The sequence below is a fragment of the Protopterus annectens genome, chromosome 5.part0 (assembly GCF_019279795.1).
Source record: "Protopterus annectens isolate FY-2018-M chromosome 5.part0, PAN1.0, whole genome shotgun sequence".
Classification (NCBI taxonomy): Eukaryota; Metazoa; Chordata; order Ceratodontiformes; family Protopteridae; genus Protopterus; species Protopterus annectens.
Window position 1 is genome coordinate 553,420,548 of NC_056735.1, and position 22,543 is coordinate 553,443,090.

The window sequence follows — 22,543 nt, forward strand, 5'->3', positions numbered from 1 at the left end:
TCTCAAAATACATGCACTCGAAGCACTCCTAAGTATGGAGAATGTTATCTATGTAGTAAATGAAACCTGGTTCAAGGCTCCAGAGAGCACTCCAGCACTACTGGGCTACAACTCATACCACACATTTTGGCCACAAAACACGGACCGAAACACAAAAAGAGGGGGTGTATCCATATTCATCAAGGATACCCACACCTCCAGGTTAGTGGTGCAGCATGATACCTCTGAGATCATCCATGTGCAACTAACATCAGGCAAATCTGAAATGCAAATTGTGGCCTGCTATAGATCACCCTCCATGACCCAGGGCCACCAATCCGGAGACACTTGAAAACATGAAGGTCCTACCGAACATCCTGATCTTTGGACATTTCAATTACCCTACCATTAACTTGGAAAACTACTTGAGTACAAACTCCCAGGCTCAGCGCTTCCTTGAATTTATCAACTCAAATGCCCTGGCTCAGCTGGTAAACTCCCCTACCAGAGGCCACAACATGTTGGACCTGGTCATCACCAACATGGGCGACAGGTGCTCCGAACCAGAGGTCGACCCGTCACTGGTTAGATCAGACCATAAACTAATCACCCTGGATGTCCACACCCCACCACCACCCCCAACCAAGAAAACCACAGTGAAAAACTTTTCTAAAGCAAACTTCACCTTACTTAAAGCAGAGGTGGTAAGTTTCACAGCCCCCACGCTAAAGGATAACACTGCCCAAGATGCAGAATACTTTACAATTGCACTCTATGAGCACCTACAAGGATGCATGTATCGTGCCATCCCTACCAAAACCAAGACTCACTCCACTAAGAGAAGGAAACCAGGCTGGTGGACCCCTGCCATAAACAGGTTATACAACAAAAGGAGGAAACTAGTTCAGAAAAAAAGCAAATCCCAAGAAGGAAAGACATCCCTGATCAGTATCAGTAAGAAACTAAGGTCCCACATAAAATCAACCAAGGCTAACTTTGAAAGAAAAATAGCCAAGGATTCGAAAGTTAACCAGAAAGCCTTCTTTAGCTATGCAAGAATCTTAGTGGCAACTCGCAGATATGCTCTGAGATAGTGCAAAATAGCACAAAATATACTGAACCTACTGATATTGCCAACATATTGGCAGATAGATTCAGTGCAAACTTCAGTGCAAACTTCACCTCCCTCTCACCTTCAAAAGGACCCACAACAATACCGGAAAAGTGTACTGTCCCAGAAATCACAGAAGCACAGGTGAAAACAGCCCTTTCAAAAGCCAAAAACACAGCACCAATGGGGCCAGATGGTGTCCCAGGTTGCGTCTTGCATGAACTACAGAACGAACTAACCCCCCACCTAAACACACTGTTCAACCTCAGCCTCTCCACAGGCTACATGCCCATAGAATGGCACACAGCAAAGGTTATTCCGCTTCACAAAGGAGGGGCCACAACTGACCCTGGTAACTATCGCCCCATAAGCCTGACTAGCCTGGTCTGCAAGGCTATGGAGCGCATCATCATGGAACTCATTAACAAAGACATTGGGAACCTCCAAACACTTGACCCGACCCAGTTCGGCTTTGTTAAGGGCAGATCATGCCTACTAAACCTGGTTGACTTCTTCGAGACAGTTACCAAGGCCATAGACAAGGGAAAGGTGGTTCACACAGCCTACCTCTTTCTCAGAAGTACAGGCAAACACAGGAGGACTATGGCTGACCAAGTTCACCGATGACTGCACACTGGGAGCCATAATTGACTCTACGGCTGACATGGACATCTTCCAAAAAGGCCTTACTGAGACAGACACATGGTGTCAAAGTCATCGTCTCAAGCTAAATGCCAAAAAATGCATAGTCATCCCATTTGGGAAAAACAAAACACCCACGAATTACCACATAGGCGGCAGCCCCCTTAATACAGAAGAGGTAATAAGAGATCTGGGGACCCAGGTAGATAGTAATCTCTCCTTTGACAATCATATTGCCAAAGTAGTTAGGAAATCCTTCTATGTAGCCCATCTAATTACCAAGGGGTTCGCATCTAGAAATAAAGAGGTTATAGTGCCCTCTACTGCCACTCATCAGACCCATCATAGAGTACAATGCCCCATTTGGGATGTACCTCACAAGACACTTCCAACAGCTTGAAAGACCACAAAAGCACCTCACCAAGAGGATTACTGGCCTCAAACATATGTCCTATGCAGCCCGACTGAAAAAACTCCGGCTGTACTCAGTGGCATATCGCTTACTCAGAGGTGATCTCTGCCTGACTTACAAAGCCATGTCCAACTCAGAATTGATGGACATGCTCCACCTAAAGAAATCCAAGTCACTGCGAGCTACACGCCCTAGTGAGCTAAACCTCACCACAACCATAAATAGAACATGCTGGAGGGATAGAGTCCTGTCACAGAGACTCCCCATGCTTTGGAACAAAATTCCTAACTACATTAGGCAAAGCCCCTCACTAACACTCTTCAAGAGAAGCCTTGTTGAGTGGATGGGTAACAGAAAGTTCACCCCTGGGATCACTTCATTGTCTGTGCTTGACAGAGGCTCAGTTAATTAATCAATGGGGCGGCAAAAGCCGACATACTCTGGCTAGGCTTATAAATGCCCTTGGGCAGATAGCCTAGTACCTATCTATGAACTCATTTTTCCTTCTTGTCACTATTGTGCAAGGAGGATCATGCAGAGCTTATCGATACATATACACAGTGGGCAAGCGCTGCTATTGCTCATGTTATCTGATGTCTGAAGCCTAGCACTACATGCTGTTCCCACAGACACTGTTGCTGCCATGATTGGCACATCTAATAAGCTCATACAAATTTACATCTCTGTTCCATCTTAATGAGCATTGAGGCTCGTGCCGCACACATAGTAATTACAGGAGGAGTGGGCCTACCTGCACCTTTTATGAATCCCAGCCACAGTTTTGATATGGAATACACCCTGTAGGAAACTGATGTGACAGCAGACATATATGGAGGCAATTTACAAACACCTTTCAGGGTATATACCAATAATCTTGCTTGTAAAGGAAAAAGGTGATATGTAATTTATTAAAGCAAGCTCTAACAATATATAAGTAAATGATGTTTAGAAATATTACCTGCTCACATGATAGCATCTGCACATTGTTACACACACACACACACACAGGGACTAGACCGGTTTCAGCAACAAGGCTGTACATGTACTACTGACGAAAGCCTTGTTGCTGAAACCGGTCTAGTCTCTGTTGCAATAAAGATTGTTTTGTTTGGATCCTCCAGGGTGCTGGCTCCTTTACTTGTTCATTTACCTAGCTTACTTGCCGAGCACCAGCCTAACTTGCTAGCTTTCTTCTTGCTACACACACACACACAGTAAAGCAACTATTTACGTAATAAACTTCCTATTGTCCACTCAATCACCAGAAATTCAAATACTTGTAACATTCATCCCATTTATTTCAGCCCTCAAACTTATTTTGTCTTTCCTCTGCAAAATGTGTTCAATACACAGTACGTTACACATTTTAAATTTAGCACTTGACAACATTGAGTCATATTTAAAATGTGGTAATTGTCAGAGGCAGTCTAAATATTAAACTTAAAACTGCAGTTCTCTGGGTGATAATATATTGCTCATATTTTGTGAGTCACATTTTTTTTTTCATTTTGTGTATATCCACAAGTTATTTAAACAGCAAAACAGTTAAATGGGAAACTTGCAACATAGCTGAAAGGGAATATAATAGAACTGCCTAAAATTCTTTATTCCCTCAATATATATTTTCAGTGTGATATCCATTTCTTTGCTCACCTTCATAGAAGAAGAAATTACCACAGCTTCCTCTTTGAACATCTTGAGATAAAATGCTGGTGATGTTACAAGGCTTGTCAAGTGTTTCTAAGTGTGAGAGGAATAAAGTGGGCGGGCATTTTGACAATTTCGCACTCTAGGATTGGCCATTGAATGGAATGTTGTCTGGAGCAGTTTAAGTAACCTGATACTACTCTCACCTTCCTGCGTTGATGCCGCACAGCTACGTAGAGTATTTTGGTTTCCTCCCACAACGCTTTATCTGATAAGTCTAACATGCTGAAATACATGTCAAATTGTTGTAAAGGCTTAATGACTAAGAAGGATCACGTTCAGTCTGTTAATGAGATAAGTTCTAGTTTCACACAGCAGCAGATCCAGGAAGTAGACATTGTCATGAAGGATTTATCTGAAAAGCTACACAGTTTACACTGCTAATGTTAGATGATACGAACAACTGACATGTAATAAGCATCTTGCAGCACTGCTCCAAGGTAATCTGGAAATGGCAGAGGAAGGTAGATTTTACAATGCAGACTGGATGGGATCTCTTCCTGCCTCTCTTACGAAAATGCCTCTTTCATTCTTGGCCGTGCCAGGTATTGTATAATTTTATAAAGGCTGTGCTAAAGTCAACAGTTAGCATTGGATTTAGCCGTACAAATGCATATGAACAAAAAGTAGTTGGATGTGAAAGTTTACGTTGTATTTCTCATCTTGCCTTTACAATAAAGTGCATCAGTTGAAATCTGCCATTCAGAGCTTAGTTAGAACATGCCGGTAGAAAGAGTTGAACAAGTCTGAACTATGTGTATTATAAACAATGTTTGCATTGTAAGGAAGTAAAAACTTGTATTTTTGTCACATGCTTTTTTTTTTTCCTCCATTCATTCGTCAGTTTCTTTTTCTCGGGTGGTAATAGAGAACAACTTTAGTTACTTCTCTTGTCATGCAGAGACAAGTAATGCTTTTATAAGCATTTAATTCATTGCTACTATAGTTTGAAGCACAATTACAAAAAGCTGAAAGTTAAAATGAGGATTATCCAGAAAAGGCAAGAAAAAAAAAACTGAGTGCTACACTAATGATGTGCAATAAATTACAGGTGAGCATTGCAATAACAGATGTATTTGGGCTTTTCCCGGTTAGGGGTCGCCGCAGCGGAACTCCGTCCGCTAATGATTGGCAGTGGATTTTTTACGGTGCCGGGTTGCCAGCCCGACGCCCAACCTTCGAAGAAAACACGGTCTTTTATCATCACTCAGCTACGGGGAGGGCATGCAGACTCCACAAACAAAGCGCTCCAGCCGAGAATAGAACGGGAGAACCTTTTGCTGTGAGGCAACAACGTTAACCGCTGCACCACTGCGGCATGCCAGTGCAATAACAAGCACGATTTCAAAAACACTATGATAGTGTGGTGGCGTTTGATAGTACTGCACTCCACCAACCTTGAAAACATTTACAGGTGCTGACAGTTATAAGTTAAGTACAGTAATGCTTTAAACATATTAAACATTTGAACCATCTTAAAACACATAAGAAAAGCACCATATGCACAACAAACAAATTAATAATGTGTACACATATATTAAGAAAGCATTCTCATGCAGAGTTGCTTTAAGTGTTGCACAATGTGACCGGTAACATACTTAAGGATTGTGAAAATACCTAGCTTGGCAACCTAATCAAGCATAGGGAAAACTACAGCAGCACACTTCCACTCTGCAACTAAACATTTCATCATGAATCATACTCTATATGTTATGCTGCAGATGCACACACACTCTCTCTCTCACACACACACACAATGCGTGCACACCTTTATACAATTAGAAATCAAAGGGCCTGGGCAAAACTCACAACATCACAGGAATGAATTCAGACTCTGCACAAAAAGCATCACAGATGAAAATCAAACCAGAGATCTACTTGCTGTGAGGCAACAATGCTACTCTCTGCATCATAGCAACCAACTATGGTAAGCATACCAACTGCCAGTTTTGTGTGCATTCTGTACTTCATACATCTCCATTAGCCTAACGAGCCTGGTCTACAAGGCCACGGAACTTATCATCATGGAAGTTGTAAACAAAGACATTGGTAATCTCCCAACTCTGGACCCCACCGAGTTCAGGTTTGTAAAAGGCAGATCATGTCTCCTAAACCTGACAGACTTCTTTGAAGCAGTAACCAAAGCCGGAGACGAGGGTAAGGTGGTTCACACAGCCTATCTAGATCTCGCCAAGGCTTTTGACACCATCCCCCACTCTGGAATTATAGATAAACTCATTAAACTAGGTATAAATCCCTATGTCACAAGATGGGTTGCCAACTGGCTCACTGACAGAACCCACATTGTGAAAGTAGCAGACTCCAAATCCGACTTCTGACCAGTGACAAATGGAGTACCATAGGGTTCAGTCCTGGGTCCTCTTCTGTTAGCCTGTACTTCAGAAAGGTAGGTACTAAACACAGAACGCCTTTGGCTAATGAAGTTCGCAGATGACTGCAAAGTAAAAGCCATAATTGAAACTCCTGATGTGGATATCCTACAAAAGGGCCTCACTGAGACAGATGCATGGTGTCAAAACCATGGCCTCAAGCTCAGTGCCAAAAAGTGTATTGTCATCCCCTTTGGTAAAAACTCTGTACCCATGAACTACCGCATAGGTGGTAGTCTACTTAATACCGAAAGTGTGATAAGTGACCGTGGGACACAGATGGACAGTAGTCTCTCCTTTGATAATCACATTGCCACAGTAGTCAAGAAATCCTTCTACGTGGCACACCTCATCACAAAAGGTTACTCATCCAGGAAAAAAATAGGTCATTGTTCCCCTCTACACATCACTCATTAGACCCATTATAGAGAACAATGCCCCTTTTGGTATGTAACTCACAAGACATCTACAACAATTGGAAACTCTACAGAAATACCTCACAAAGAGGATTACCGGCCTCAAACAGATGCCCTACACAGACCGTCTCAAAAACCTCCAGCTTTACTCCATCACATATTGCCTACTCAGAGGCAATCTCTGCCTAACATACAAAGCTAAGTCAAACCCAGAGTTGTTGGACATGCTCCACTTAAAGAAATCCCAATCCCTCCAAGTTACATGCTCTAGGGACCTAAACCTTGTCCCCACAATAAACAGAACATGCTGGAGGGATAGATTCCTGTCCCAGAAACTTCCCATACTCTGGAACAAACGACCTATCTAGATCAAACAAAGCTCCTCATTAGCACTCTTCAAGAAAAATCTTGATGATTGGATGGGAAATAGGAAATTTACCCTGGGGATCACTTCTCACTTCTGTGGCTGTGCTCGACAGGGGCATAGGAAGATACTTTTCTTGGGTGTCGAAAGCCAGGGTACCTTTTTGGCTAGGCTTATATAAGACCTATGAACAAGATGTTGTACAGAAGACATCATTTGCTGAATGGGCAGACACATACCAAACCAAACTATGTGTCTGTTTGAAGGCAAGAGTATAGTACACAGTTCTTTTCAATGTAACACTGAATCATCTTCATATAACATGCTCAGATGAGATAGAAGAGCCAGTGGCAGAAGTTGTACTGCACAGGAGAGTGTCCCTATTACAGTGTGCACAGATGAAAGGACAAAGAAAAATATAAAGGGTCTACATTATTGGGTCTATATTAGACACCAAATGTTCAAAATTTCGAGTGTTCTAATATTGACCCATTTTCAGCGAATGCCGAAAATATCGAAAAAACAGAAAACCAAATTTTTAGCTAGAGAAAGAATTTGGTTGTCCGTTTCTGTTGCTTCAGTATTTTCAGTGCTGTGGTGGAAATTTACGGGTCGGGTTCAGGTAAGTGTGCGATTGGACGTGAGGGTTAGGGCTGAGTAGGTGAGTTAGGGTTAGGGCGCGGATGAGGTGACTGTGCGATAGTGACGGACCTTGGGGTTAGGGTTTGGGTTAAGGTAAGTGGATAGTTAGTAGTGTATGTATAGTTTAGTGTAGGGTTAGGTGTAAAAGTTTAGGTGTATGTATGTGGATTACTGTTTGTTTGTTGTGCTTGTGTTGTGTGTATGTTTTTTGGAACAGCAAATTTTTTCCCTGGGAAAAAATTCGCTCTTCTGAATTTATTTATTTATTTATTTTTATTTTACATTTGTTGACTGGGCTAGTCTAACTGGATGCATGTCCATTTTCAACATTGGCCCGGGGAGTTAAGCTCCATTTGAAAAGATTAACAAAAAGATAAACATAAAATGGTTAACATATAAATGTATGTACAAAAAGTAATAGCAGATTATTACATAACATTTCAATCGTTGAATACAAAAAATTATTACAGAACATTATATAAATTTGCCAGAAACTCTATTCTCAAGGAAGAAATTTTTTTTTTTTAAAATAGAGTAAGGAACAGATATGGATTAGTCCATGAAAGTAAAAGTAATGGTTGAGAAATACTGGGTCAGCAGTGCTGTTGATAGCAATGACATTTATGATTAGTCTGGGTTTGTGCAGGGGCATAACCAGTATGTTTAAGGTAAAGTTTCAATTTTTGTTTAAATAGTGTTAAATAGGACAGTGATGTCAGTTTATTTGGAAGTTGATTCCAGTATTTTCCAACAGCATTAGAGAACAAAGAGTCACCAGAGATATTGTTGGATATGCTTGTGGATACTAGTAATTTCTTGTATGAGTGTAAGGTATTAAGGTTTTTGTATGGGGTAAAAAGGTTTGATAGTATTGGAGTTTTAGTTGGTTGGAAGTGGGTTCTATGGGCAATGGTAAATTGGTTATAATGGAGTTGGTTTTGTAGCTCAAGCCAGCCTAGTTGTTTCAGGTTATGACAGTGGTGGGTCCTGAAAGAGGAGGCTGTGGCAAATCTAGCTATGTTATTATAAGAGTTTGACAGTTTGTTGAGGTTGTTTTTCATCAGATTTGTATATATGGATGACGCATAGAGGAGTGTGGAGATTGAATGGGTGTGGGCAATAGAAGTTCTAGCTTGTGGAGTAAGGAATGGCTTTATCCTATACAGGGAACCCAGTTTCCTGTTTACAGTTTTTATAGTATTGTTAATGTGAGTTTCATAGGTAAGGTTATTATATATTGTTATACCTAGAAGTTTAGTGGTTAGGTCTGAAGATGTAATGGTACTGTTATTGGATAGGACTGAGAAGTTAATTGGACTGGACTTGCGGGTGGGTGTGAAGAGCAATAGTTTTGTCTTTTTGGGGTTCAGGAGGAGGCATCATTGTAAAAACCAGTTTTCTACTATAGTAAGCATTTTCTGGGTTAAGGACTGTAGCTCAGATGAAGAGTTAGCTGAGCAGATGATTGTAGAATCATCTGCATATTGAATACAGGTAGCGTGAGTAATTTCTAGGTGAAGGTCATTTATATAAATTGAGAATAGGAGGGGACCAAGAATTGAGCCCTGAGGGACACCTAGTGTAACGGGGAGATGTGAAGATAGATTATTGTCCCAAAGCACAGCTTGTTGTCTGTTATTAAGGTACGATTGGAACCATTGAATAACCAGTGAATTTAAGGAAAGAGATCTTAAATCATTTATGAGTAAATGGTGGTTGATCATATCAAAAGCTTTGGAAAGGTCAGTAAAGAGTGCTGAGGAGAGGGTGTTGTTATTTTTGTTATGATTGATACTATCAGAGAAGGATAGAAGAGCAGTGGTAGTGAAATGGTCTGAAGCCATGTGGGCAATTTGGGTAGTCTGCACTCCCTGCCTTCAGACTGAACAGCTGCCAGTGGTGGTGAGGGTGGGGAAAGGGATTGTAAAGGATGACTTATAACAGAATAGACTTTTTCTGCCCTACATACAAAGAGAATACTATATTGGGTGAGAAAGCAAACTAAATTAAAGTTGCTCTGTATGGTAGACTGTGTAATCTTATATTCAGGTAATATGCCTTTTTCTGCTATGGTACAACAATTGTAGCATCACTGTGGGATGACATGAAGGCACTGCATGAGTGACATGAAAGCATCTGTTTATTTTGTTTGCATTATACCTGCACCCTGTGTATACTCATATGTGTGTATGTATGTAAGTATGTATGATATATTTTATATATATATATATATATATATATATATATATATATATATATGGGTCCCGTGTACATGGTCAACATTTCATAATGTCGAAGACCATATGCCCGAGACCATATGATCGGCATTTGAAATGCTGATCATGCGAAACTGGCATCTCCGTACAGGGCGGAATTGAAAGATTTCCATTTCCGCACTATAGTGCGATCTCGGAGTTGGTATATTTAAGTTATGGGGAGTGTGGGGGCTTAGCCCCCTGCAGGGGTGCAGGGTGGCATACCCCCCCTGCTAGCAGTTAAAAAGTAAGTTAATGTTGTGTGTTTTTTTTTTTTTTTTCATGTTTGAAATTTCAGGAGTCGAACATATGGTCTCGGCCATATGGGTTTCAGCTTTCTGAAATTTTGAGTAGACCCATATATATAATATATGTATGTATATGTGTGTGGGGAGGGTGGAGATTGTCTGCATGTATAGAAAGAACAGCTCATGTACCAGAACCTAGATTTTTGTAGCTTCATTTTTAATGCAATGCAATGACTTATATCATGTCACTGCACATATGCAGATTCAATGTATTGCAGTTTTAGAAAATTTGGTACCATGTACTGCTGTCACTGAAGTGCTTTATCACTTCTATTCATTCTGCATAACTCATAAACACACCATGTCACTACTTTCTTTGTAGTAACCTCAGTTGTGCAGACCGATTGGCCGTTGTCACTGAATCAGGAGTTGGTATTTCCATGCTTTTTAGCAAATTAGCCTACACATTATTTGCGAGGTCTGTGAGGCTATTCCCATATGTATATGCTGTGTGTAAGCACAGAGGTGGTTTCCATAATGGTTTTACCTTCCCCATCCCTTACTATTTACTACTCATCATTCCGTTCCTGAATTGTCACAATGTACTCTTTGACCTTGTCAGTAACTTCATAAACAAGAGTGAAGGCAGAACTCATGGTCTGTTGTTACTAAATTGGAAAAATGAGAGACATAAATCCTTGTTTGCTTTCGCTATTATACTCTGCAGAAGGATCAGCATGTCTTGCTTGTTGGCTTACGTCATCTTTATTAAGAAATAAATCAGCATACTTGGTTCCAGAAAATTGTAATATTGACATTCACAAACAGTTGCCTTGCCACATCCTGGCATGGTTTATACTATATCTCATTTATTATATATGTAATGGCCCCCCATCAAAACAGAAAATATTAAAGTAAAACAGTTCATGTGGCTCTTTTTCAGTAACCGAATGTGAGCAGCAGCCAATATGTACACCCTTGAAAAAGCACATACCATCTGTATGGAAGAAGGCTTTGGCCAAGAGGCTACTTTATTTCACTACTTTCTTTGTGAATAATTGTTGATTTCTTTTGCTTCCTCCGAAACACACAAGATGACAACAGTAGTACTGTTTGAATGAACCTCAGTTTATTGTTTCTTACAATGAGCAGCCCACCTCATCATTATAGTATACTGTTTTACTGCAGAAAGATGCTAGATTTATCAGATATGGCCATCGTCCCACTCTAGGTCTAGAACCCACAATCCTTCATGTGCTGATGTTTACAAGCTACTAACTGTCATATTAGAAGAACTGATTAAGTAGAATGGTTACTGATTTAAAATCAATAGATTGTGCTAGTTTACCCTTTCCTAATCTATTATTATTATTATTATTACTAGTTTAACCTTTCCTAATCTATTATTATTATTATTGCCAGTTTACTCTTTCCTAACCTATTATTATTATTATGTTATAAGGTTTTTACTATACTCTTTAATGTCTACTGTATTCAGGTGACAGTTTTTTACACTGTTGCATTAAACATGACAAGTGTGAATTAAAGGGCAATTTCCTTTCCATACGTCCATGAAATTGTGCATGTGGTTCTGTGATGTTGAATAATCGTTTTATAATCTTGGATTTCATTTTGCAAAGTAACTGCTGTTCTCGACTTTTTATGCACTATTGATTTGATAAGGTGAAATTGCCCTTCAGCTGACATTTTAATAATGTTGACATCTGATTACCAATATCATTGCTATATTAAAATTGGATAGTTGAGAGGTATGCCTGCCCCTCCTCAGCTGAGGGGCAATAAAAAAAAAAAGTCCGGGATCAGGTACCTGGGGTTCCTGAAATGCAGAAGCCAATCTGGTTCCTTTTTGTGCACCCTTCCCCCAACCCTCCTTCTTCAGTTTTAGAAGAAAACAACGTAGAAACATCTTTTTTTTTTTTTCCTTTTTTATAGCAAACTGCTTGCTACATTTGCTACAGTTTAAACTACACATAGAAGATTACAGCATTCTGGTAAGACTACAAATGCAATATCACTGTTTAAAAGCTGGTATGCATAAAACAGTGATTGGGATCATCAGATTACTCCCCCACCAATACTTTGTGCCCAGGGCAGTTGCCCCCTTCCCCTCACTCTAGCTAAGCTACTGTCCAGCAGTGACATTGGGTTATCAGGTACAAGCAAAAGAGGACCTAGTACAGTAAGAGAAATCATGCCCATGCTCCTAATTGTAAAAGGCAAGCTTGTGCTGCAGTATAGTAGAAGTACTACCAATCCTCCTGATTCATCTGAGCAGGATGATGATGCATCTAAACATCTATATATTCCATATGGATTAAAAGCCATTATGACATCATATTGGGCCTGTATCATGAAGTAAGCTAAGAAGTGCAGAACCACAGCAGTCACGTTTTTCTTTGTTGAGAGAGATGACAAACTTAAGTAGAGCATCCAACATCTCTGTGCTCTAGATTAAAGTGCTGCAGTCAGTGAATAAAACCATAACAATATTAGAGAAATGTATGTATAGTAGATGGTGTGCACTTATGTGCTGACACAGATGATGGTCTTGCAGCAGAAAGACTTCACTCTCAACTGCTACAATTTCAGAATAATCTTTTTTTTTTTTTTTTTTGCCACCCCTCTTGCTTCATTCTATGAGACTTCTACCCCAGTGCATAATGTCCATAATCACATTTGCCTGCCTCTCCCATTCACCCCTGGACTTGCTCCAATATGGGCTCAGGCCATTGGGAACTTAAGGGCATCCTAGGGGGTATTAGTCATCAACCACACAACGGGAGTTTTTTTGAATTATGACCTACTCAGCTTCCCCCCAACCCTCTCCCCTGCATTCATTGACAGAATGTCCAAGGGCTACTCCCCTCTTTGTATCACTCTTCCCCTCGGAATGCATCATCAGTGAGTGCCCTCCCTGGCACTGCCTCAGACTCCCAAGCTGTTAATTGAACCCTGGTTGTCTGGGCTGTTGTTAAGGCTTTATTCCTCTGTGCCACAGAGCAGCATTATTTTGTTTTGATTTTTGTCCTCGAATTTAATGTTGCTACTCCTACCAGTATTTATGTCCTTCATAATGGCTGAACTGTATAACGTTTGCATGCATTTTAAAATAAACAAGTAGAGCTATTGCAAAAATGCATTTTCAGTTGCAATCTGTGGGTCTAGTGTTTGAAACACTTCTCTTCAAAAATACCAAAGTGCTCTTCTTTGATTTTCTATGATTTTTAATCATCAGAGGAATGATAACTGATATGTTTTAAAGCCTGTCCAGCAATAAATCTCTCAAGCAGATGATACAGAGGGAAAATTGGGGGAAGACTGAGTGTAATATAGGTGCCAGAGGATTATGCAGGACTAACATCTAACCTCTTCACCTTGAAAAAAATGTTTATTACTGGGATTTTAGAATACTGAGCTGGTAAAAAGTCCATTTAGAACTGCTAAGCACAGTAGAAAATATGTAGGCATACATCTCTGCAAAGCCAGAATTGAGAATTTTTTCCCACAAGTCACAGGTGTAACTTGCAGTTCTGAAGTAGATATACGTAGGGACAGGGATCCCTGACAATTACAGGACAGCCTTCTAATGCCTGTATTCATGAGGTTCAAGAGCTGTCATACACATGATACATTATGTGCTAAATTCCATTAAGTATCCTCAGTCATTAGATTTCCCATTACAGACCATATCCATAATACTGGATATCGAGAAGGTGTCTATAATTTTTGTAAGAGACACCTTTCTAAATACTATTTCCAAGGCATTCTGTTTTATTTAAACCAGGTCCTCTGACATTAAATCCAGTAATTTAACTGCTAGTCATTATGGCTTCTCTTTCCTTGTCAAACAACTTCTGGACCTTATATTTTTAGAAATTACTCTGTATTTAACACCTTCAGAATGTGTCAGGGACCATTTTAAGTGAATCTTAAATCTGTTGCATACTTTGAATATAATTATCTGTCATAATACCACTGCAACTACAGTATTTGCTCTGCTTATCAGGCACAGCAGCCATTTCTGATTTTTATTTATGTTGAAGCTTGACAAAAATCATTATGAACTCTACTGTAATGATGTGTGATATGCCAATTGGACTTATCACAGCTACACAAAATGAACAGAATTACATTGATAATCTACAATGAAGCATGCTGATGGATTACCTATGCTCCCACATCACATAATTCATATGTAGGAGTGATTTAGATGCATTCTCAGAAGACAGGATGGCTATGTGCCAAAGTATAGTTTCAAAAGGTGGTTTCAGATATAGATGTATTTTAGTTTGGTCTTTAGATATAATTTCTACAGTATTTCTTTGCACACATTGAACTCAAAGCACTCGTATAGTTGTGGTGTGTGTGTGTTATGCCATTTCAGCTGTTCAGTTGGTGTCACAGTCAGCTTTTGTGCTGCAAGATCAGAAGGTTGTTGGTTCTATTCTTATACCAGGTAGTTGCATTCATTTTACTTTTTATGGATAGGCAATTGTAAATGCTCCCTGAGTCTGGCTTCACAAGCCCTCATTGAAACGGGTCAGAACTAGGTATGCATTTGTCATGTCAACGGATGCTTACAGTTTAGGGTATTAAGGCTAGGCTACTGATAGTCCTGTGGATCAACAGCCTGGTCTTGACCTATGAACCTATAACTTATGTTGTTTGCATGTTTTAATAAGCAAGTCTGTGTATGCTTTATCCACATGTATGACTGATTGCTTCAATGATTCCCTTTGTAATGGGCAAAATTTCCAACTAAAATGCTTAAATAATGTTTTAGGCTGCCAGGCTAATTTACATGATATAAATTACAGAAAAATCTCATACTGATATGCACTTGCTCCTTTCTTAATATTATGTTTTTGCCATTTCATTGTGTTATTTGTTTAATGCAATTCACAACATTTAAGCTATATAAAATATGCATTGGTTTCCCATAGCAGAAATGGTTAGCTTACTTTTTTGCAACACTTCCTTTAGTGTTCGTTATTGCACACATATGGCTCAAAAGTAAAAAGATAAAACTTGTAACTATTCTCTCCACTACCAGGTGTCTTACCTGCTTAAGTTATTTAGAACTCCATTCGTAATATTCATGACTAAAGAACATTCTCCAAAATAACTTCTGCCATGTGGAATAACACACTCTCCAGAATAACTTATCCCACCTCATTTAAGAAATATGTCAAATCTATCAGCATTCAAAATCTCAGCTCAGTCACTACTGTTATGACATTACCATTTGAAGATGATCAGATAATGACTTATTTCCTAGCAAACTATTTCTAATCTCACTTTTCTTTCTTTTAACTCTATTTCCAAGGCTTGCTTTTCATTTTCTTATGTTAATTGGATTAATAGACTGTGTTTATTTCCCCATTCTATGGATTAAGTGTGTATATATATATATATATATATATATATATATATATATATATATGTGTGTGTGTGTGTGTCTATATGTTTCTTGTTTGTGTGTAAGTACTAGTTCTCAACATTTCTTGCATTTTACTCAGCTACAGCCCTGATATATTGAGAATTTTCAAATTATCACTATTTTTAGATGCTGATTCCTAACTATACTTGTTCTTTTGTTTTAGCATATATTATTATTTGTTATCTGTATTCTTTGTTTGTTTCTTTTTATCTACATTTATCACTTTATCAAACCTCTGTGTATCCATATAATGCTAAATGGATGTACTATACAGTTACCATTCTTGCCTCCTGCAAAAATAAAAGCAACTTTAAAGGACAATAATTCAGTTTACCCCTGTATTAATATTGCTATTATTATTATTGTTATTATTATTTTTATTTTATTATTATTTCTGGGATTTGCAGTTATGAGTCTGAGAATTTTAATATAGAGCTGATTACCTATTAGGAGGCAAAATGTTTTCAAGCACGGCATACACCATACCACATGCTATTGTGAAAGATTTGTCCTTCAGATGAGACTTTAAATTGAGTTTCCATCTGCCTGATTTGGTGGTAGATCAGTTGGATGTAAAAGATCCCATGGCACCTATCAAAAAGAGTAGGAGTCCATAATTTGTATACAAAAATAACTCTTATTTACAAAATATGTACATATGTACTAACATATAAATATACAAATCTGTTTACACATATTCATATTCACATGTTTTACATCTTCAAAAAAGTCTTCTTTACATAGTTTTCTCCATAACTTATACTATACTTTTTTGTTTTTTTTCTGTATCATCAATTTTTATTTTCTACAAAAATATTTTTTCTTGGTAATAGTTTATTTCTTCATTTATACAATCCTTTTCTCTTTTGCTCTTTTTTACAATACCCCAAAATTAATCATACTCATATGCATACAGTTTTACTACTAAACTCTCATCTTTTTTCATTTGCCCACTTTAACACTTTGTACAAATTTAATGAAGCAGTGTATACCACTGGGTTAATTAACCCTAGACCTCCTCCTTCTTTATTTACATATACAACTCCTCTTTTACGGGGTTCAATCTAGAACCCCATATAAATGAAACTATCTGCAATAATTCCTTTTCAAATGCTCTTGGCAACATAAATACACTTGCTAAGTATGCTATTTTTCCCATCAGTATTTAATTTATCAAATAAGCCTTTTTCTCTGAATAATAATTTATATTTTCTCCAGAAAAGACATTTGCTTTATTTCTTCTATTGTTCTTTCCTATCAAATTCTTCTTACATCTTTATTCCCAAATTTTAGAAAAGAAAATGAATTCACTGTAAAATATATGCCCCAATCTTTATTACGTCACCTAAACTTTTACTTTTCTCTTTATTTAAAGCCATCCCTATCATCTCTAGATACTCATCTGTGTAAATTACTTCTTTTATCCAAATTTTGATTTTTGCAATTATTATAATGTAATCTGCATATGTTAATAGAACTGGAATTCTTGACACTTCGGCTCTTTCATTTTGCAATTTATTTTGCGTACTATCACATTCATAAATCATGCAAAGGGTATACAACTCATTGGAAATCCCTGTCATACACCAGTCTTCATATGTACCACTTGGCTTAGCCAGCCATTTACAAGTATTTTTACTTTATTATTATTACTATATGTTGACATACACAATTTCCTAGCTTTCTTACTTGTATTGCATTCTTTCATTATTACCCATAGGATTTTGTGTCCAATTGTGCCAAATGCCTTTTTAAGATCTCCTATCATGATTTGTTGCTGTTTCTTTTCTGTTCATAATATCATCCACAATTTCTCTATCATTAATAATTCTTGACAACATTTTCCCTTTGTACTATATATGTATGCTAGCTTCCATAATATTTTCCATTTTAGTTTCCAATCTCTTTAGTATTATTTTCATAAAGATCTTATAATCATTATTATTCAATACTATTGGTCTCCAGTTTGTTAATTCTATTCTATTCTATCTTCATTTTTTCCATATGAATTTAAGTATTCCCGTACATAATTCTTAACTTCATTTAACCATTAATTCAACATCTTTAAAAAAAATATTTTGTGCCAATCTTAAATTGTTATACATGTTATACCTTATTCCATCCGGGGCTCATTCAACGTATTCTCTTTTTTCAATTCTCTATTCTCATTTTCTGTTAACTTTACTTTCCATGTTTTTTCACTACTTTTTTTTTAAACATTTGTTGCACATATTGCATTACACTATTCATAATCTTTTCCTGAGTTCTTTCTGTTTCTCCTTTTACATTTTTTATTTCTGTTATTACACTACCGCCTTCCTTTACTAATCTGCTTAAATATCTCTATACTTCTTTTTCCTTGTAAACATTATATCTGCTTATTTAACAATTCTTGTATTTTTCTTGATTTCTTTCATACAATTCTTTTATTTTGTCAAACTACTTTCCATCATTATGTTCTAAATCTTCCAAAGCATCACTATGTGTTCTTTTATATTTTTCTTTCTCTACTTTTCTGACATCATATTATCACTGTAAAAAATGTATTTTTCCTGAAATATCATCCACCATTCAGACCAATTTTTTTATAAAATGCTGTCATGGTAATATGATATTTCCATACCTATATTACTAATCTCTTTCCTTCTTCATTCTATGCTTTTTCATTTATCTTTTCTATTCCTTTGCCTATTTTTAGATATTCCTTATTTTCTTTTACCTCTGGCCATATTGCAAGATGATCAGAAAATCCTGTTTCAGCTACCTTTCATTCTCTTATTTCTAAACCTTCTGATACTATGAAATAATCTATTTCAGTTCTATACATACCCCTTTTATAAGTCCATGAATTTTTGTCCCACAGTTTTAACTTAATACATCATATAACTTTTAACATTTTCTTATATCATTTCCTTTCTTTTTATGCTTGTCTCTTAAAGCACAGTTAAAGTCTCCTGTCATTATACTATTCATATTTATCATTATACAGTGTAAAATCTGATGGAAATAAGCTTTCCCTTTCTTTACTGTTACTATAAGCATGCATTATTATAATTCTATATATTTTACTTTCCATTTTAAATCTACAATGGTTAATCTTCCAATTTTTGCTAAATCTATATCTACTATCTTTACTGTATTTCTACAGAATACAGCTATTCAAGAACATCTCTCATTTCCCAAATTTAGAGTTATCTTTCTTCCCCATAGTTTCCTTGTTTGAAATCTTTGTTTGTTTAATCTCATGTCTTCTGATATAATTACATTTGCATCACATGTATTACACCACTGCAAAATTCCTATTCTTATTATTATATTCTTAATACTATTCACATTTACAGAAAACACAAAATTTTCCATTTTCCCTTAGATTCGTGGTTTCATAAGTTCATAGCTCATTACTAGGCTAGATTTCTTAACAGGCCATTGTAAGCCTAACCAATTTCCTTTCCAGAGGTGAACATCAAATATTGTACCTTGTGTTTGTGAATCAAACACTTTAACCATTATATCCAGCACCAATGCTTAGCTGTATGTTTTCTTTTTCATTCATTTCTTTTTTTTTTTTTGCACTTATCCCTTTACATTTTCTTTTTCTGACATTTACCCTTTTACAATAGAAATCTTTTTTCCATTTTACTACCTCCCAGTTTGTCTTCTTCTTCACTTATTTCAGAACCTACTTCTATATCTTCTTTATTATTTGTTCTCATCTAATTTTTTTTCTATTTATGCTACTTCTAAAATTTCTTTTCTTCTTTTCCTTACTGTTATTTTCATTTTTGTTGTATATCCATTCATTATCAAACTTTGTTACATTTATAACATTTCAATTCACATTTTTGTGGATCATGACCAATTTCCTCACAAATATAACATTTTTTTTGCCACAATTACTTATCAAATGCCTTTCTTTTCCACAATAAAAAAGTGTTTTGTGTTGCTCCCTGTATTTTACAGCACCCCTATTCCCCTCCATATTTATCATGCTTGGTATATGTATGAATTTTTCTCTTTTTTCTGTTTTTAACACAACAATATTACAATCCCAGGTATCAGTCCATAAACCTCCTTTGTCATAAACTTTTGCATTGCCCAGTACTTCTTTACATAAAGCTTTCAAATCCTCCTTTAAAGATGGTCTTTCTACTTCTTTTCCAAATTGTACATGGATCTTCTTTTTTCCTGTTAAATGCTTTAATCGTATGGGTTACAGTCTTTCTTTTTTCATATTCTCCAAGAAAATTGAAAAAAAACAGTCTCAAATATAATGTCACTAAATGTTTCTATGTTAAGAGTAAATGCTCTTACTTCATGTGCTTTTACACCCAAAGGAGCTATTAAATTGTCCCACTTTTCATACTTGTCCATTTCTTTGTCTTCTTTACTTTGAATCTTTGCCATGTATTTCTGTTTTTCATTTGATTCTGCCTTCGTTTCCTCTACTCCACTTCATAGGTTCATAGGTTGGTACTAGGCTATCGGCCCTAGGGCCTATACAAGCCTAGCCATAACAATTATCTGGCTATTTCTTTCCCACACTATTTACTTCCCTGGACCCTTGTCGAACAGGGCAACTGACGTGATCCGTGGAGTGAATTTCCTTTCTCCCATCCAGTCATCAAGGTTTCTTTTGAAGAGGGCCAAAGAGGTGCTCTGCTTGACATGTATGTGCAGACTATTCCAGAGTCTGTGGAGTCTCTGGGTCAGGAACCTATCCCTCCAGCATTTTTTGTTTATTGTGATGACAATGTTTAGATCCCTGGAGTGTGTGGCTCTGAGGGATTGGGATATCTTTAAGTGTAGCATGTCCAACAGCTCTGGGTTTGACATGGCCTTGTATGTTAAGCAGAGATTGCCTCGGAGTAGACAATATGCGACAGAATATAGCTGGAGTTTTTTAAGGCGGTCAGCATAGGGCATCTGCTTTAGGCCTGTGATTCTTTTAGTGAGGTATTTCTGCGGCCTTTCCAGTTGTTGCAGATGTCTTGAGAGTTACATACCAAATGAGGCATTGTATTCTATAATGGGTCTAATGAGGAGTGAGTACAGTGGGACAATGACCTCCTTTTTTCTGGATGAAAAGCCCTTAGTGATGAGGTGTGCCACATAAAAGGATTTCCTGACTGTTGTGGTGATGTCGTTATTGATGGTGAGACCACTGTCCACCCGTGTCCCTAAGTCTGTTATCACACTTTCTGTGTTTAGTGTACTGCCACCTATGTGGTAATTCACGGGTACATGTTTTTTCCCAAAGGGGATAACTACACATTTTTTGGCATTGAGCTTGAGCCCATTGCTCTGGCACCAAGCATCTGTTTCTGTAAGGCCCTTTTGTAGAGTATCGACATCATTTGGGGATTCAATAATGGCTCCCAGTTTGCAGTCATCTGCGAACTTTGTTAGCCAGAGTCCCTTAGTGTTGGCCTGTACTTCAGAGAAGTAGATGGCAAACAAGAGAGGTCCCAGGACTGAACTCCGAGGTACTCCACTTGTCTGGAGCTGGATTTGGAGTCCGCTTCTTTTACGGTGTGGGTTCTGTCAGTAAACCAGTTGGCAACCCATTGAGTGACATAGGGATTAATGCCCAGCTTAGTAAGTTTATCTATGATTCCAGAGTGGGGGATGGTGTCAAAGGCCTTGGCGAGGTCCAGATAGGCTGTGTGGACTGCCTTACCCTCGTCCACGGCTCTGGAGACTGATTCGAAGAAGTCAATCAGGTTCAGGAGACAAGATCGGCCCTTCACGAACCCAAACTGGGTGGGGTCCAGTGTTTTAAGGTTGCCAATGTCTTTGTTTTGCCTTCTTTTACTTTCTCTGCATATGTCTTCTTTTCCATATCACCACTATTCTTCAGGATGTCTCTGTATCCTCTTTTTGTATTTTCTCCATAATATCCCCCCCAGGAAACATCTCCTTCATTTTCTGGCTCACTCTGCACCATCATTTCTTTAAGTAAATCATCCTGTAACTCTCCTGACTGGAGGGTTGTAGTTATACAGCTATCATTTGCTGACTCATCGCAATCAAACAGGTTTATTTGAAACATTTTCTTAGAATCAGGCACACATTCTCTGGTCTTTGATATTTGCCCTCTCCGTCAGTTCTTTCTCTCTCCATCTGCCTCTTTGTTTCTCTGGTCCACTTCTGTTCCTGGAACAGAAACAAGAAGTGCTCCTCCAAAATGGTTTCCACTCACAACAATGAAGAGTAGAGGACATTCCCCAATGCCTTGGCCAAATTTCCTCTAGTAGCAAAAATACAACCTTTGGTCTCCTCCCCCAAAAAGAGGCCATTAGCATAGTGGGACTTGCCCTGAAAGATTAAAAAAATATATTTATATAAGGAAAAATATCAGCCATGCATTTTGACTGGTATTTGAACTGAAGTGCATTTAATTACTACTTCTAAAGTATGTCAGATGTGAGTTCATAAGCATCTCAATAACTTTTTTGAAGAAGACAATAAAGATCTAATGACAGCGGCAGGGCTATCCACCCAGTGGTGTAAACCTTGGCTCAAGATGTTTGTCACTGCTGAAGTGACACCCAACCCCATCTGCAAAATGGAAAAAGGGGTTGAGGATGGATGGATGGATCCAAGGAGGAAGAAAACAGTCAATCTAACAACAAAAGGCAGGTGATGTGCAACCTAAGCATAGCATTTCCATATTGCATAATGGAATTTTACAGCACAAAAGGATCTCTACACTCTCATATGTAAACAAAGTTTGACATATGAGGTGTCTGTCTTCTCTTTTATTTTGGTACTTTTAGGATATTCATTCTTTTCAGTTGCAAACTGTGCTATTTTGTACAAAATTGCTTGATACTTTTGTATAATATTTCTCTATGCATCTTAAGTCATAATGTTCAGCCTCTTTTAAGAATTTTGGAAAAGGAAATCCTGCATAGCA

General features: G+C 37.8%; 1 protein-coding gene across 1 annotated transcript in view; it reads left to right on the plus strand.

Moving 5' to 3' along the window:
- Window positions 1-3,998: 3,998 nt before the first annotated feature.
- Window positions 3,999-22,543, plus strand: part of LOC122802699 (PI-PLC X domain-containing protein 2-like) — a 1,085,285-nt gene continuing 1,066,740 nt past the window's right edge. Inside the window, exon 1 of the mRNA XM_044072444.1 lies at window positions 3,999-4,396. Coding sequence (XP_043928379.1) covers window positions 4,303-4,396 — 94 coding nt within the window. The 5' untranslated portion in view covers window positions 3,999-4,302. The remainder of the gene's footprint in view (window positions 4,397-22,543) is intronic.